This window comes from Magnolia sinica, chromosome 16 (genome assembly GCF_029962835.1).
Source record: "Magnolia sinica isolate HGM2019 chromosome 16, MsV1, whole genome shotgun sequence".
Taxonomy (NCBI): domain Eukaryota; kingdom Viridiplantae; phylum Streptophyta; class Magnoliopsida; order Magnoliales; family Magnoliaceae; genus Magnolia; species Magnolia sinica.
Window position 1 is genome coordinate 18,574,342 of NC_080588.1, and position 18,559 is coordinate 18,592,900.

General features: G+C 38.2%; 1 protein-coding gene and 1 non-coding gene across 2 annotated transcripts; one reads left to right on the forward strand and one right to left on the reverse strand.

Annotated features, from left to right (window-relative positions):
• Positions 1-4,049: 4,049 nt before the first annotated feature.
• Positions 4,050-6,239, forward strand: LOC131229201 (PLASMODESMATA CALLOSE-BINDING PROTEIN 3-like). The gene is made up of 4 exons (XM_058225088.1): positions 4,050-4,223; positions 4,556-4,795; positions 4,894-4,933; positions 5,626-6,239. Exons 1-4 carry the CDS (start codon positions 4,172-4,174, stop codon positions 5,876-5,878), a joined length of 585 nt encoding a protein of 194 aa, XP_058081071.1. The 5' UTR covers positions 4,050-4,171; the 3' UTR covers positions 5,879-6,239.
• An 11,754-nt stretch (positions 6,240-17,993) lies between these two features.
• LOC131229986 (small nucleolar RNA R71) lies at positions 17,994-18,100 on the reverse strand. The gene has a single exon (XR_009163718.1). It is a non-coding gene; the product is annotated as a small nucleolar RNA R71 (small nucleolar RNA).
• Between the last annotated feature and the right edge of the window lie 459 nt (positions 18,101-18,559).

Here is an 18,559-nt window from a genome sequence, read left to right on the forward strand (position 1 = left end):
AAACAAGAAAAAATTAGTATCATAAGAAACTTTTGTGGCCTTAAAAATATTTCAACGGTTGTGACTGAATCACAAATGCTTCCTCTCATGCCGCGCACCTGAGTTTTGTATCCTTCTGATTTTCTGTAGCATGTCTTAAAATGATCTCAAAAAACGGATGAACGGGTGGATTTAGGATAAACATCAAGGTTGGCGCCACCTAACTTCCCAGCGCAGGAACTTCCAGCAAAAGGCTCTCTCAGAGAATCCCTGTCCATCGAGTCCCCGTTTTCGGAAATGGATTGGCTACTACCCCTGACACTAGCCCAGTGGCTGGTGGTCGGTGTTCTGTGGGTCCCACAATGATGTATGTATTTCATCCGTTAAGTTCATTCATTTTAAAAAATCATGTTAAGTATATATTCCAAAAAAGAGGGGTATATAAATCTTAGGTGGACCACACAACATGAAAACAACAGTGATTGGATATCCATCATTAAAATTCTCCTAAGGCCCACTGTACTGTTTATTTGACATCCAATCTGTTTATTAGGTCATACAGTCCTAGATGAAGGGGAAAAACAAAAATCATCCCGATCCAAAACTTTTATGGCCCCCAAAATATTTTTAATAGTTGACGCTCATTCAACACTGCTTCTTATAATGTGGTTCATTTCAGATTGGGATAACCTCGTTTTCAGTCTCATTCCTTGATATGATATTTAAAAATAGATGAACAGCATAGATAAAACACATATATTATGGTGAGGCCCACATAGCACCGACCACCAGCATTGGCTGGTGTCATGGGGAGTAGCCAATCCGTTCCTCCTGTTTTCGGACGCGCACCAGCCAGTGGCTATTGGTCGGTGCCACGTGGACCCTTCCATGATGTATGTATATGCTATCCATATATTTTGAAAGATACTTTAAAGCCTCTATGCCAAAAATAAGGCAGATATAAATATAAGGTGTACCACACCATGTGAAAACAGTAGCGATTAAATGTCCACCGTTACGAACCTCCTAGGGCCCACTGTATTGGTTATTTGACATCTAACCTGTTGATTAGGTGATATATATATATATATATATATATATATATATATATATATATATATATATATATCAGACAGGAAACTTTTGTGGCTCCTAAGATGTTTTTAATGGTGGGCACTCAATCAACACTGTGTGGTCCACTTTAGATTTTGATCAAACTAATTTTTGGGCTGATGCCATAGAATGATCTGGAAGAATGGGTAGATGGCATGGATGAAATAAATACATTATAGTGGGCCCACAGAGAACTGACTACTAGCCATTGGGTAGTGGTAGGGTAAGTAGCCGATCCGTTTACCATTTTCGGCGTTCATCACCGAAATCTTCAGATCCGCTGCACGGATGTCCAGTGACAGTCTCTGCGCCTACCAAGAGCGCACCAGGACACTTTCCCTTGCGAGAGCTGGCAGGGGATTACGTACTGCCCTGCCAGCACCGACGTTGCTGCAGGCAGAGGTTCGCGGGCCTAACATGATCATCCACGCCGTCCATTCATTTTTTCAGATCTTTTTAGAGCAAGATCCCAACAATGATAGATCCAACTTTTCAAGTGAACCACACCACATGAAGAAGCAGGGATGATGTTGAAATCTTCCCAAGGCCGACAGTAACCATCCAATCTTTTCATGAAGGCACACGAACGTGGATGAAAAGAAAAACATTAAATATCAAAATATCAGCTGGGTCTAAAGCTTCTGTAGCCCTTAAGAAAGTTTTAGTGGTTGTCGTTCAATCATCACTGCGTAGCCAATTTAAGATTTTGATATGCCTCATTTTTCGCCAAAAAATATAAAATGATCTTAAAAAATGGATGGACGGCGTGGAAAAACCACATACGTCATGTTTGGGCCCACCGAGTTTTGCAGCACCGATGTCGGTAGGGTACTTAATCCTCATATGTGCAGCCCCGCCCCTATCAGTACATTGCGTCTCTGATCGTGGAGCTAACCTTGATATATTCATCATATATCCACGCCGTCCATATGTTTTTACATTTCATTTTAGAGTATTGTCCAAAATTTTGAATAGATCCAAACCTCTGGTGGACCACACCATATGAAATAGATATAATTGATTATTAAAAACTTCTCACGGGCTAAAAAAGTTTTGGATCAAGCTGATATTTTTTTTCCTTTACTGTATGTATGACCTTATCAACACGTTGGATGGAAATAAAACATTACGGTGACCATTAAGATGAGATAGGAAGCTTTTAATGGTGGATGTTCAATCAAATCTATTTATGATGATATAGTTTTATGAGATTTGCATATGCTTCATTCTTCAATTTATTTCATAAATTGATGTTTCAAAATGAATGGACGAATTGGATATACAATATATATAAATCTAGGTGGACCCACGGTTAGGGCCGCACTGTGTTGGGTGTGACCCGGGCGGCACCTAATCGGCTCCCCTCCGTGAGAAAGCGGATTAGGTGAGACCCCGTCCTCACCCAAGACGGTGCGGCTCTTGCCATGGTATTACCGTAGTGCCCGTTCTTACCATGAGATTACCGTAGGGCCCACTTTGATGTGTGTATTATGTATAAATGCTGTTTATCCATTTTTTTCGGATTATTTTAGAATATTATACTAAAAATGAAGTAAATCCAATTATCATGTGAACCATATCTTAAGAAATAATGGTAATTGATTGTTGATGACCCATAAAACTTTCAATTAAGCTAATATTTGTTTTTCCTTCATCCAAGCTTACGTGACTTTATCAACAGATTGGATGGTAAATAAAAACTACGGAAATATTAAGGTGCGCTCTAAGAAGGTTTTAACGGTGGTAAGGCTAATCACAACTGTTTCTTATGGCATGGTTCACCTGATAATTGGATCTGCTTTATTTTTGGTATAATATCTTTAAATGATCTAGAGAAATGTATGGACGGCGTGGATACATAATACATACATCCAGGTGGGCCCACGGTAAGGGCCGCACCCTCTTGGGTGAAGCCGGGGTCGCACCAAATCCACTCTCCCTCTAGTAAGGGCCCTGACCATGGTTAAGTTAGAACCTCTTCATGAGTTTAGGACCGTTTTAAGCGCCACGCACACCAGCGTGCTCATTTCCCGATTCTCTCTCTCTCTCCAAATACAGTAAGAAAATGAGTTATTTGATAGTCTGTTATATCGTGATGCTTGATACACAAGCACTAAAAAATTAAACATTTTACTGAAATTAAAATAATTTAAACCGTCCATATTAGCGGAACCATAGAAAAAATCATTTATATAAAAATTTAATATTATTTTATCAATTTTATTGTTCGATCATTAGACAAATGTTCAGTTAATAACAACCATTGTCCAACTTTTCATTCGAACCGTTAATTAAGTTCCAAGAATCGGCTAATTTCATTATTATTACATATAATTTTGAGTTCTAGAGCATTTAAACGGTGGGAACACAATCTGACTGGTATAATTTTAATTATTTTTATTTCATGTGTACAATATAAAAGTGCATGCATGTCTATCAAGAACCAAGATCCGCCAGAGCATCGGGTTTAATAGTAACATGGGGAGCGGCTCCTATGTTAGTTGGCTGCCATTTTATAAATAGCGGTGACTCATCATCCTCACATATGTCACTAATGTACGTACATCTATCGATACCATCCAACCTCATTGTGTATGGGACACATCTCCACAATCTCATTGATCAACCAATTATAAATATACAATCAATCAATAGCTATTGAAAGGATTTAAAAGTATGTTTAAAAATAATCCGCTGGTCAATTCTCTTCCTATCAGAATAATTTTAAAATTTTGCTATATTAACGGTTGGATCAGTGATTTGGACGGTTTAGATTACTTTATAACTATGTCTTGTACACTATTTAGAAGTTACCATCTTTTATTAAATGGTGCTAAACTAATATAGGACTCTATTCCTCAGAATAAGACAGCCACTGCATCACCACCTATTATCATTATTATTGTCTGCTCTGGAAATCTCATATCCCAGAACACTTCCTCTTTCAGCTCAAAAGAAAACCTCTGCTTTTCTCTTCTCCTTTGATTCAACAATTTCCAATCTTCTCTCAAAAATAAAATAAAATAATAATAATAATTCATTGATTTCTTTTCATCAGTCTTCTTCCTCTTCACCTTTCATGGCGGTTCTAGCTCTTTTATTTATCATCTTGGCCATGGCTACTAGTTCAGGTTTGGTACTTTTGGTATTAGATCTCTTTATACATGGGTTTTTACCTTCTCTTTCTTTTCTTTTTTCTTTTTCCATTGCAAGATTCATGCCTTTGGATGCATGGTTCTCCTTCTCTTGATTCCATTTTCCATCTATAATGATTTGTACCATCATATTTCATCTTTCTAGAAATGGGTTTTTCTTCTTTTCATGTTTTATGATATGGTTTTGCTTATTTTTTTTTAAAATTTTTGATCTATTTCAGATTTTGATATGGGTTTTACTGCATTTCCTTTTATATGGTATTTAAAGGGGCTGATTTATTTATTTATTTATTTTTTTCTGGTGGAAGGTGCTACCTGGTGTGTTTGTAGATCTGAGTTGAGTGACTCAGTTCTCCAGAAGACAATTGATTATGCTTGTGGAGCTGGGGCTGATTGCAGTCCTCTACTTCAAAATGGACCCTGTTTTAACCCCAATACTGTGAAAGCTCATTGCAGCTATGCTGCCAATAGCTATTTCCAAAGGAAAGGGCAAGCACAAGGGACTTGTGACTTTGCAGGCAGTGCTACTATTGTTACAACAGACCCAAGTAAGCCCAGAAGAGAATACCCACCTAACCTTTCTTAGATGTAAAGAAAATTAGAGAATTAACATATTTTCCCCTTTTTCTTCTTGGGTTATCTACAGGCCCTGCAGGCACCTCTTGTGTCTTTCCATCAAGTGGCAGGTATGTTTGTTAGTCTCCTTTTCTTTGGTGAGTTAGGTGTTCCATTTCTTCTTCCTTTTTTTTTAATTTTTTTTTAGATTTTTGTATTTTAATTATTGTTGAGAATAATATTTACACTACTATTTTTTTATGAACACACCCTCTTTTTTCTTATGGTATTACAAGAAAGGGTCGGGTTGAAGTGTCACCAATTGACCAAAAAAAAAAACCTTAAAACCAATAAAAAAATTTATTTTTAAACAAATAAAAAAGGGGTGTAAAGATCATTTCCCACATATTAATTGGTATGATCTGATTTACCAGTTTCCCTCTCTTGATGGTTTTGATGGTCTTAGAGAGCATCTGCTACCTACCAATTATCCACCCTCTCTACGGTCTAAAAGTAGATGCTTTATTATTATTTCCCCTTTTGGGTCCATGGGTGATGTCACAATATGTTTGCTGCCTACTTTTAAAAGATTTACTGTCTCATATATTTATCTATTTATTTAATTTTTGGAGAGTGAGCATTTCAACTTTCTTTCTGATTGAAAAATGGCCTTTTGTGAGATGAATTTGCTAGATCTTCAATCTTCTATAGTCGTTGATATCAATCTCTTTCTAGGATGAGGTTATTTGCAGTGTCATTTTTTAACATATATTTTTATTTAATAATACCATTTATTTATCTTTTTTATTCTTCTGCCCTTCAGCTCTGCAGGAACTACTCCTCCAGGCACACCAACAACACCCAGCACAACACCACCCGGTACAACACCACCCGGCACGACAACACCCTCCACTGGCCTCACTCCCCCAACTGGAATAATAGGAGGATCTGGCTCCAGTCTCGGCCCCATTGGAGTGAACCCTGACGGAAGTGGTGGTGCTCTCCATACAAAGGCAGAGATGGGTTCTCTCCATGTGGTATTCTGGATTTCATGCCTGGTTCTGTTGAGAGGTTGAAAAAAAAGAGGAGAAAGGATGTCGGTGGGGGGTCAGAGCCTTGGAAGTGGTTTGCTTGTGATGGATGGCTGAGGTTTTGCCACAGCAGGTGGGTGGGCATGTGATTCTACAGTGGGGTTATTTGGAATCATCTAGAAAGACATTCCCCACTAGAGATTGTCTTTTTCTCCCATGGGGGAAAAGGAGTTTTGGATTCCTTTGGGTTTTGGGTGAGTGATGTGGCAGGTGTAATTTTACTTATTCTAGTGGATGCATAATCTGTCTTTTTATGGACTTCCCTTCTCATATTTTGTATATGTAGGAGGCTGTAATTCAGTAATTCTTATTTATATGCACGAGAATTTGGTTCCTTGTCTTTGGAGGGCTCTTTGTTGTGTGTGAATGTATGTTTTGCATTGTAGGCCGCTTTTATGCCTTTTCTTGAAATGATACATGAGGCACCTACCTAACTAACTTTATGAGAAACAAGTGGAGATTTTTTTTCAGGGAAAATGATGCATACACACCCTTTTCCTTCGTCCATACACCTTTTGTTTTTAGAGTAGCAGCAAAGTGCAATTTGAATACCGCAGGTACAAAGAAGGGGTGTTTGTTATTGTGTGCATTAGAGCATTTTGAATAGTAGAATGGGTGTTTAAGGGAGTTTACAACAAAATTCTCGAGGATTAGGAGTAACATGGAGGTGTTTTTTAAGGATAGGGGGTCCATGTGGTATGCGTATAACATCAACCCGTCCAACCTATGCACCCCATCATGGTTATAACTCGAACAAAACATCTGGCTGATCAAATCATCAGATGGGCCAACTTGAATTTGGATATTTTGGTATAATATTTCTTATGGATTGGCTCACCTTGAATTAAGACGCATCCCACCACGTGGGACTTACAATTATTGATTCCCTACTTTGTTGTAAAGAAAGAAAGAAAGAAGCATTGCCCAGGAATAAGGCACTATTTGGTGAAATCCAAATCCCGGATGAATTTTTGCAATGAAAATCCCAAAAATTAATATTATTTATTGGGAGAGTTTTTCATAAAAAATAAAATAAATGTTATTTAATATATTTCAAGAAATAGGTGGTCAATCTGGATATTATTGGCAGCATTTTACCCAAAACATCAAACATGTATCAATATTATTATTTATTTGATGAATGGAGTATATCATTGGGAGCAGTGCAAGCATTTTTAGTTGGGAAGCCGTTGGGAGGGTCCAAGTAGCAGTTTTACCAGGTCTCATCAAGAAATAGGTGCTCATTCTGGCTGGATGTTATTGGCAGCATCTTACCCATAATAATAATAATAATAATAATAATAATAATAACATAAATTATTTAAGAAATAAGTGCTTCTTTTTTTTTTTTGGAGTATATCATTGGGAGCAGTGCAAGCATTTTTAGTTGGGAAGCCGTTGGAGGGTCCAAGTAGCAGTTTTGCGAGGTCTCATCAAGAAATAGGTGCTCATTCTGGCTGGATGTTATTGGCAGCATCTTACCCATTAAAAATATATATATATATATATTTAAGAAATAAGTGCTTTTTTTTGGAAGTTATTGGCAGCATCTTACCCATGAAAAAACATATATTATTATTATTATTTATTTAACGAATGGAGTATATCTTTGGGAGCATTGCAAGCATTTTTAGTTGAGTAGTCCTAGCCGTTGGAGGTTCCAGTTTTTTAATATATTCCAGGAAATAGGTGCTCATTCTGGATATTATTGGCCGCATTTTACCCGAAAAATTAAACATATATTATTATTATTTATTCGATGAATGGAGTTGGGAGCAGTGCAAGCATTTTTAGTTGGGAAGTCGAAGTAGCTGTTGGAAGGTCTAAGTAGCAGTTTTACCAGATTACTAATCAATAGGTCTCATCAAGAAATATGTGCTTATTCTGGATGTTATTGGCAGCATCTTACCCATAAAAAAATATATAATTATTATTTTTATTATTATTATTTATTTAATGAACGGAGTATATCATTAGGAGCATTGCAAGCATTTTTAGTTGGGAAGTTGAAGTAGCCGATTGGAAGGTCCAAGTAGCAGTTTTACTGGATTACTAAACAATAGGTCTCATCAAGATGACCATCATCCTTAGTGAGAAGCTTGCTGATCCGCTGAGTAGGTGGGCCACCATAGATTTTAGATTTTGAATGGGTGCCCATGTCAGAGACTGGCCTAGTTTTTGTGCTGGTGATGATGGTGACTTTGGGTGACCACTTTATTTTTGTCTAATTAAGAAATGGCCATATCAAATATCCATTTACGAAAAACAGGGCCCCTTTGTGAAGAGAGGGGTATGTTGTTTCATGCGTCTATACATTAAAAAGTGTGAGTTGTCTCTGTAGTTATTTATTAGGGAATATATAAATAATTTAGGGCTTTCAAGGGAATCTGGTTCTTTATATGGTGGACCCAATAGGTTGTGATTTGTACAGTTGGGAGAATGGTATGCAATTTTTCAAAGCGTAAAGAGCAGATGATGTGTAGCTTCAAAATATGTTTTAAATACATTGTGTGGCTTTGTGAATCTGTTTTCTCCATTCGATACAATGCATTCCCAATTTTTCTTCTATATAGGGACAATGAAGTTATAGTCTGCAAAAAAAATATGTTGATGTTGTATCCACACCATTTAATACAATACAATACATTCCCTATATTATTATTTGGAAGTCATCATATAATAAAGAAATATCGATCTTGTATCCATTCTTATTAACATATTCTCAGAACTGCTTTTCTGGCCAGTCTTTTTCAAGTCCGTCATCATTTGTTGGCATCTCGACCTCGCTCCTATCATTCATTTCTTTAAAGTCATAACTTTTGGGACACATCAAGAGTTATTGCACCACTTTACTATCAAATTAGATTTTTTTAAAAAAAATAAAATTTGCTGAAAGATACCTACGAATTGAAGATCACACTCCAATAATATTTATTTGACCAATTGCTTAATTTGGAATTACCCTTAGGTCAAAATGGAGGAATTAATCAAGAAATAACTAAAAATCAGTTGCTATAGCAATTTGACCAATTGCTTAATTTGGAATTACCCTTAAGTCAAAATGGAGGAATTAATCAAGAAATAACTAAAAATCAGTTGCTATAGCAATAGATATAGGAGTAAAAGGCCTCACTTCTTAATGACAACATTGAATTTGTCCTCACAAGGTATCATACGCCAATGCAAATGTCCAAAACCTGAAAAGATTAGCTTAATGCACGTATCCATGACAATAATCTGAAAATTCATATCATATAACGAGTCTAATACCTAATTATATCCTCTATTCGTTGGGCATAAAGACAGCACTTAAAAACCAAAGAACTCTAACAAAATATTGAATGAAAGAGTATAGGGTATAGACTTGAGGCAATAGGAATTATCCCTGACTGATAACATGCATCAAAGGTTCAAAATATTGTATAAACATATTGCTGTGGTGTTTGAAGTTCTGACCTATTTCATATAGCCCATTCTAATTAGTTGGGACAAGGCTTATATAATGATGATGATGAAAATGATGCAGTGGTTTCTGAAATTTAAATCTCTTAAAAAAAAAAAAAGAAGAAGAAGAAGAAAGAAGGAAAGAAAGAAAGAGAGAGAGAGAGACTTTCAACTTTGGCATGATGCTGAATTCCATTGAGATTGTTTGAAAAAAAATTAAAGAAGACTGTCAACGTTGGTATGATGTTCCATCGAGATTCTTTGGGGGGAGGGCTATTGTAGGGATATCCTGCTGGCCATTTGCATTACAATGTACTGACATAGAAGAACGGATTTAATTGGGGTTGTCAACAGTCCGGGCCTGGGTTTGGCTTCGCCCAGATTTTGAAGTGTTGGGGCAGAGCCTATTCAAGATTTTGATTTTGCTTGGTCTACCAAGCCCAACCCATTGATGGCCCTAGATTTAGTTCTTTATACTCCACATTTAGCACCATAAACTCCAAAAGGAGCAATGTCAGCCGTTTGATGGGGCTGATGTTAGGTATTTCGTGAAGGCAAAACCACAGAGAAAAGAAAAGGTTTTTTTTTTTAAAAAGAAAAAGACTCTCAAACCAGGGATATATGTAATATTACTTGCGCCATGGGGCACTGTGGTTGGGTGAATGAACCATTAATCTTGATGGGTTCCAATTTGGAAGGACTACACACACAAAACCTCCGACATTTTAAGATCCCAATAATCTATGTTAGCAAAATAAAGCGGAGGCATAAGATCTTACGTCCAACCATTGTAATCAGCTTTGAAGTTCATTCCTGCATTCGCGATCAAATGATGTACATCCACCCATGAACTAAGCTGTGTTGCACGTACATTATTTTGTTTTGGATTTCTTTCACTTAAAAAATAATTATAGAAGTACTATACGTCAAGATTGATGGTGTATCACTAGCTACTCAAATTAACTTGCTTGCTAGACTAGGGACCTTACTAAATTTCTCCCTTTATATCTTTTATCCCATCAAGAAAAGTGGTAAATGTATGGAAATCATGATTGGTTAGTTATCTCCTAAAATTATCTACTTCTAAACTAACAAAAATCCTAAAGGGAACCGTTTACATTTTATTTTAGTTTTTTAAAAGCCCACTAGTTTTAAATACTAACAAACAAATGGACGTAACGGAATGTAATGAGTTGACACGGCAGCATAACCGTATGGCGTGGACTAAAGTTACAATATAGACCAAATCGATCTCCCTTGAGCGAGAGACATCTAAAATTCTTTAACTTGGCGCATATTGACACAACTAGTTTTATGAAAGATTCACTGGACTTTAAAGCTTTTAGAAAAACCTGATGTACATTGTAGACACTCACCCCAAGCTAATAAGTTGATTGAGTTTAAATGGATGGATAGTTAACGAAACCCCAATCCTAAACTCCAATCATAGAATCCTAAACTCTAGGAATCCTTTTTAGAAACCCTAAACTCAGCCCAACCCATTCAGCCTAACCCTAAACCCTAGGAACCTAAAACCCTAGAGCCTTTAATCAGCTTAGAAAGTTAAATCACCCAGTTAACTCGCTTAGTCAACTCACCTAGTCAACCTACCCAATCCAACAATTAAGTCAACTCACCTAGTTAAGCCCAAAACTAAGCTTGAACCCAAGCCCAAAGGCAAGCCCAATCGGAGAAATATGTTAAACCCTAAAGCAACAATTTCACAATAGAGCCTCTATACACTTAGAGGATGCTCCCTGCAAAAGCAGGGAGTCCAAGCGGGGATCGACTGTAGCTAGGTTACCATTGGCCCCGTGGCACTACCCACTTTGGAGTGGCGCCCCTCAAGTATGTGGAACTCTAATTTTTCAAGCCCCAATTCTGCAGTTAAGGTGTATTTACTCCGATGCCCATCTCCTTATCCAAAATTACTCTTTTGCCCTTATCCAACCCATGAGATGATGCCATGTGGTCATCTTCAATCCCAGCCCTTCAATTGCTTTTTGCCCTTAGAATTACCAGGTATTACAAGAAAACCGAGTTGGAGGCTATAAATAGCCCCCTCCCCTTCCCATTTAAAGCACTCACTCATTCCCATCCAGAGGCATCGAGGAATTCAGAAGGAAGCCCCCACTACATCCAATAGATCTTGGTCCATTCCTCCACCAAGGAGAGAGAGAGAGAGAGAGAGAGAGAGAGAGAGAGAGAGAGAGAGAGCCAGGCCCTAGTTTACCCTAGCCTAGCTAGAGTTCAAGCCTTCTGAGCCACTTAAGTTCAAATCTGAGCCATCCAATCTAGCCTTGCGACACTACTGCTCATCCAACCCTTCAAGCTTCAATTAGTTTCATTAAACTAGAGCATTAGCATCGTGCAACATTCATTTCCTTCTTAACCCCCTTGCTCCTCATATACATCAACATTATATTACATTTCATCGTTTTCTTGCACCTAACTAATAAGTGTATGCTCTGAGACTTACTGATATAATCGGGTCCTTCCCACCAAAAACTTTAGCTAGTTAACCATCATTTTAACATATACATTGCATCTCATCATTTTTTCGTGTCTGACTGGCGAGTGTATGCTCTGACACCTGCCAATATAATTAGAGTAGGTCCACTGGAAACCTTAGCTGGTTGGCCGTCATTTTATCATAAGCATCAATACATCATCAAACATCCCATACGTACATACTTTACACCCTGTACTCGATCATTTTGAATGTATTCTCTACAGCTTGCCGATATAATCGGATCTTGTCTATCAGAAATTTAGATCGATCAATCACCATTGCCATTGCATCATATTGTATTTTCTGCACGTGAGAACTACTATCGTTCCTAAAAAATTAGTCATATCTTATGAAGTAAAGATTATACATCCGTACGGGCAAAGTGGGTGCCTAACACCTTCCCTCTTTGTAACTACGGTTCCTTACTCAGAATCTCTAGAACGTAAACTCATGAGTCATCTTAGGGTTAAGGATATTTGGGTTCTCAATCTTAAGCATTTCTACAAGGTATAACTAACTGTAGAATCGTAATAATTGATTAGTGGCGACTTTGGTCAAATATTATATCATTTTACATCAAATGAAAGCCCTCGAGCGAGGCAACCAATGAAAAAATGAGAGTTGATCTCCCATCTCCTCAGGAAATTTTCCCTCCATTGTCCATAGAATGACGACTCCGATGAGAAAAACAAGTCACACTAGTCGCGACTCGAAAAGCAAGATCTTACAAATTTATGATGAATACCAATTCTCACACATTGGCATTTTGCATTTGCATCAGCATTCATACTAAAAAAAACACAGAAAATTTGCGCCTCTTTGAGTCAGATATCCTTAAAAAATTTCCCTTATCACAACATAATCCGAACTAGATTTAGAACAGACATGTCCAAACATGAAGAAGAAGCTCTCCCTTTCTCTGCTCTCGATATACAGGAAGACATTCCTCCACAACCGCATCCAACATGATCTGTGCTAGTCACTTACATCTAGGAGGTGCTTTAGAATACAAAGATCATACAAGAAATGCTTCACCAACTCACACCAGTGTAAGTTCCAATATCTAACACCCAAGTTGGCCCAGCACAACAACCGCAAAAATCAAGGTTCACACAGGACTTTCAATACCATCCCAATGGAGACATCCAGCCAACACAACCATCTACCTCAGGGTATTTCTTCCGATATCCTCTCATGAACGAGAGTCGGTTCCATCATTCCACACCCTGAACTCCCAGTCAATTTCAAAATTCTCTCCCTTATGGAATTTTAGTTAATTTTAACAATCTCCTACAACCAGGATTTCTTTGAAGCATCCTTTTCTAGTCCTAGTTCAACAAACTCCCTATAACGGGACTAACCACCAGGTCCAGCTCCTCCAAGTAGGAATCATAGAGGTGTCAACAAGGTCAACTATTATGAGAAAGATACAGGGCATGCTTGACAAGGTGTCGCATTAAGAAAGGCATCCATCTCCTTAATCATGTCATCATCTAAATCAGGGGAGTGGGCCAAGCATGTCTCTAATGGGTCAGAGTATAGAGTCAAAAGTGTTCTATCTTTCACGAAAGAATCGATCATGTTAATGTCATGGGTATCGTCAACAGCTCTGATTATGTTTCGAACAAGAAACAAATGCATTCGATTTGAGAAAATTTCATTCACTTAATAATTAACAAAAGAAGATGAAGAAGATAATCATAATATTTATTCATTCTGAATTCTTTTACATCTTCTCTCCTTTGATTCCAAAATAGAATATTCATAGAATCATAATACAAAGTAAATATGACATATATCTTGATCACTCCTTTGATCAAATCTAAAACTTTAACGGAGAAATATCAGTGTGCTGGAACACTATGTGCTGGGGCTCAATGCTCGCAGCAGCTTGTTATGCACTAACAGTGTTGTGCGCCGCACAACACCTATTCTGCACAATGGGTGCGAACTCTACTTCTTTCTCTCCAAGGTCTTCTCCTCTTCTTTTCCTTCTCCTGAATCTGGTGCTAATGACCTCTTTAGAGGGGTCATGGGATATTTATAGCCCTCTCACACATGTGATCATGCCACGTATTCATTGTACATCGATCCCTTCTGTGCAGACTTGAGTGTGCAGTCTCCATTGTGCGGCCCTCAATGTGCAGACTTCTGTGTGCGGCCTCCTTTGCGCGGACTCCATTATGCGGTCCCCAGTGTGCAGACTCCTTTGTACGGCCTCCTTTGTGTGGACTGGTCTGCTTCAGCGCACAATCCCTTTTGTGCACAACAGCAGTCACCTTTCTCCCTCTTTTTTTTTTCAAGTCTCAATAGATACCCCCTTGATCTTGTATTTTTTGATTTTTTATCTACAAAATAAAAATGTGGGATCAATACTTCAATACTCTAACTAAATTTCACTCCTTTCTTTTCATTGTATGCTTTCTACAATTATGCGCACAATGACTTGCGCACACTGGATCGCGCGAGTCTATAAATATAGGGTTAATGCTTATTTCCTTCATTCCTCACTCTGCTTCACTTCCCACTCACTGTTGAGGGTCAAATATTGCATATTAGACCCCAGTTATGCTTGGATTTACGAACATGATACCATTTGATGGCCCGCTTTAATCATGTTTGTGATGCAGATTGTATTTACGAGCATGGACTGAAAAGGAAGCTTAAAGCATGGATTTAACGCTCTGATGGCACTAAAGGCAAGGGACGGACCCCAGGGGAGCAAGATCAATGGATTTACATGCCAGATATCCGAGAAAATCGAGAAACTGAAGCTCAAGTGGCTCGAAATTGGTCCAGAATGCAAGATCACAGGGTTCCCACCATCCATTTAGCTCGAAACTTTATATCTGAACCGAGGAACCCAAATTAACCGTACACGTCGAATTTTAGTCATTGAATCCTTGTGGAAGTGGCCCAACGGATAGATCAGCCCATAAAACTCTGATTTAGGGCCCACCTGATATCTGGATATGCCTCAATCTTGGGCTCAACTCATTAAATGAGCTGACAAAACAAATGGATGGATCGGATCTTACATATACATCATAGTGGACCCCATCTGTACTTTGCAAGTGCACGGTGCTGTGCACTCCCGCGCCGCACCAAAACATCAAGGCAGCTTTGACTGCCTTGACTCGATCCGTCTCATGCAAGGAGACGGCGTCTTCACCGCTGGACCGCCGGACGATGATTGTGGGCCCCACCTATCATCCATTCGGATGATCTGGACCGTCTATTGGAGTTCCACGGGCCCTCTAACCAAATCCTAGCTGACGGAATTTTAAGAGACAGCTCGTATCGGATTTCAGCCATCCAAATGGGGGACGGACGGTAGTATGAAAAACTCTATGGGCCACATCGAATCCGATCCAAAACGGACCAAGTCTGACTGGTTTTTCGACGTGAATCAAATGGTCCGAGTGGATTTCCATGAAGACACCGACAATGGGCCCACCGACTTTCACAGCGCAGGACGTGTATGCTTTGTTTTGTGAAAGTGACTTGCGGACAATCCTTATGGGCCACCATTTTGCATCATCAGCCCAATCCGGACCGTCCATTAGACTCCAATGGAGGTTCTTATCTAGACCTAGATGAGAAAATCAGACCTACACAGCAAGAACGATGTCCATGTGTTTAAAATGCAAGATGGACGGTGTAAACAGAGAGCTGCAGTTCACCTCTGTAGGTCACGATTTTGATCTGAAATCTGTTCATTCCACCGAAATTTCACCACAAATTCGGTGGAAGGAACGGATTCCTCCAACTCTAAACAATACAGGGCCCACCATCAATGTGCGGCAGATTCTTGCGTTCGGTTCCGCTGCGAACTGAACTGCATAAACAGGGACCTACGTAAGGAGTTCCCGATCCTTCTTTGCTGCGGAAACCGGCCGACTCCAAGATCATCCTTGTTATAAAAGAAAGAGAAAAAAGAGCCAGGGGGATAGATATTTTTCGACGGCTCTCGGTTAGACATGCATCACAAGGAGGAGAGAGAGTAGAGGGGTTAGAGTTTATTTCTTATTTTTTGTTTTGTTTTTGTTCAAGTTCTAGCCCATTCATGGCTGGCTAAACCTCTTAGCTAGGGCTAAGAGGTGAAGCTTGTGGCATGATGGGAAGACTCTATGGCTTTGATTCATTACTAAACTGATGCTGATATTGGTTTGATTTTAAGGAATACCTTTAGTTTTTAATGGTTTGTTGTGACTGAAATTACAATAGATCTGCAATGGCTTTGAGTATTTCCTTTTCATTATTGTGATTATGTAGTTAGGAAACCTTGTTGTTCACCATCGCCCCTTGGACATGGTTGGATGACGGAACCCTTCCTAACATTCATACGTCACTTAGATTGGCTGTGGATTGGTTTAATTCTATTGTTTGCTTTGTCTCATAGGCATGGTTTTGTGATGGAATCCATTCTAATTTACATCCATTTTGTCTCTTGAAAACTAGATCAACAACAGTTCAGATTCGATTCTAGTGATATATCTTCCAACTGGATGAAGATGGGATTCAAAATCCATTTGAGTTCGTGAATCAAGCGTAGACTGCCCTGATCTCTACAAGTGGATCCTCTTAATCCCTAGTTTCCTTCTTTTGAATTCCTTAAGTTTTAGAGTAATATTTCACTATTATTCCTCAAAAACCATTCGATTTAGATTTCATCTTAATATAGTTCTCGTTCTACTTAGTTTCAGATAACGTACAGGTATCAGTCCGTTGGGATTCGACCTCGGTCTCACCGAGTTTATTACTACATCACAACCCTATACTTGGGGAGTGAACAAGTTTTTGGCGCCGTTGCCGGGGATTGACAATTACGATTCTTTGAAATTAATTAGTTTTAGAATTAGTTTGAGATTAGGATTTTACTAACTTTAGTTTTAGATTTTATTTCTATTTGATTTTTAGAACTAACTTGTTTCCTATTTTGTAGGATCCTGACATAAACTTCTAAATTGGTAATCCTTTTCTAATTCCTCTACTTTTTTCTATTTTTAAAATTAGGGTTTGAATTTTAGAAATTTTCTATTTCGAGTATTTCCCTATTGTTTTTTAGGAAATAGTTTATTTTTAGAAACTTTCCTCTTTTGTTTTTAGAAACTTGGTTAATTATTTCCCTTTTTAGAGATTCTTTCTAATTTTAGAAACTAACTCATCTTTCCTTTATTTTTAGAAACTTTCTAATTCTGGAACTTTCCTTTTTAGAAACTAACTTTCCTATTTTGTAGGCTTTTAAGATAGAAATTTCTAATTCGGTAAGCTTTCTCTCTACTTTCTAATTTTCAGTTCTCTTTTAGTAATTTACTTTCTAGTTTAGAACTTTCCAAATTTATTTTAGAAATTTCCACTTTCTTTTAAGAATTCCTTCTTTTAGAAATCAATTTACCGCTATCTTTCTTTTTAAGGATTTTTCTTCTCTTTTTAGAATCTAACTTATTTTGTTTTATTTTGCAGGTTTTTTTAACTTAGGGACTCCAATTTGGTAACTTCTTTCCAACCCTCTCTTTCTTTTTAGATTTTCTTTTCCCTTCTTAGGATTATGCTTCAAATTTGATTGAGGGCTGCGAGTGTTTCATGCCCAAGTGGGCCCGTGACAACACTCGACGTCTCTTGACTGAAGGAGGATTGGTTGAGGGGTTAACTATCTATCATAGGACTAGACACCACTCGAAATTCCCTGAGTTAATTGAAGTGATGGCTGAAAACCAACCTCTTCTACCCCAACCTAGGGTAGAGGACATTCAGGATGAGAATGAGGTGTATTAAGCACCCCCGCCATGTACTTTATGAGATTATTTACAACCAGCGGGGGTGAGTACGCCCTCATGCATGATTTTTTCTGAAAATACAGAATATATGGACATCAAGCCAGGGGTTATCCAACTCCTTCCTAAGTTCCATGGGCTTGAATCTGAAGAACCATATTTATATTTGAAAGAGTTTGATGAGATCAGAGTCACTTTATATTTTCAAAATGTGTCTGAGGACACAGTCAGGCTGAGACTCTTTCCTTTTTCCTTAAAAGAGAAGGCTAAGACGTGGTTACATTCACTGCGTCCTAGATCCATTGGCACATGGAATGACAAGCAGAGGGAATTCATAAAGAAATTTTTCCCACATCATAAAATGATTACCTTCAGAAAAGCAATCATGAACTTCACCCAAAAGGAAGATGAAACATTTTACCAATGTTGGGAAAGGTTCAAGGATTTGGTTAGTTCATGCCCACAACACGATTTTGAAACGTGGCGCATTACAAATTTTTTCTATGATGGACTAACATCTTCAATGCGCCAAATGGTCGAGACAATGTGTAATGGAGAATTCATTAATAAAAATGTCAACAAGGTATGGGATTACCTCGATAGTCTTGCTGAAAAAACACAATCCTAGGACTATTACCCAAAATTGAACACCATGTCTAGGCCGACTCAATCTAAGGAGAAAGGTGGATTGTATCTCTTGAAAGAAGAGGATGATCTCAAGTATAAAGTGACTACGCTCATAAGAAAAGTTGAGGCCATGGAAGGAAAGAAGGATAAGGTTAATGAAAGTGTTTGTGGCATCTATGATTGCAACATTCATACAACTGAAAATTGCTCTACGATACTCGCCTTTTAAGAAGTGTTGAATGAACAATCCAATGCCGTAAATAATTATCAAAGACCTTTCAATGGACCAACCTCTAATACGTACAA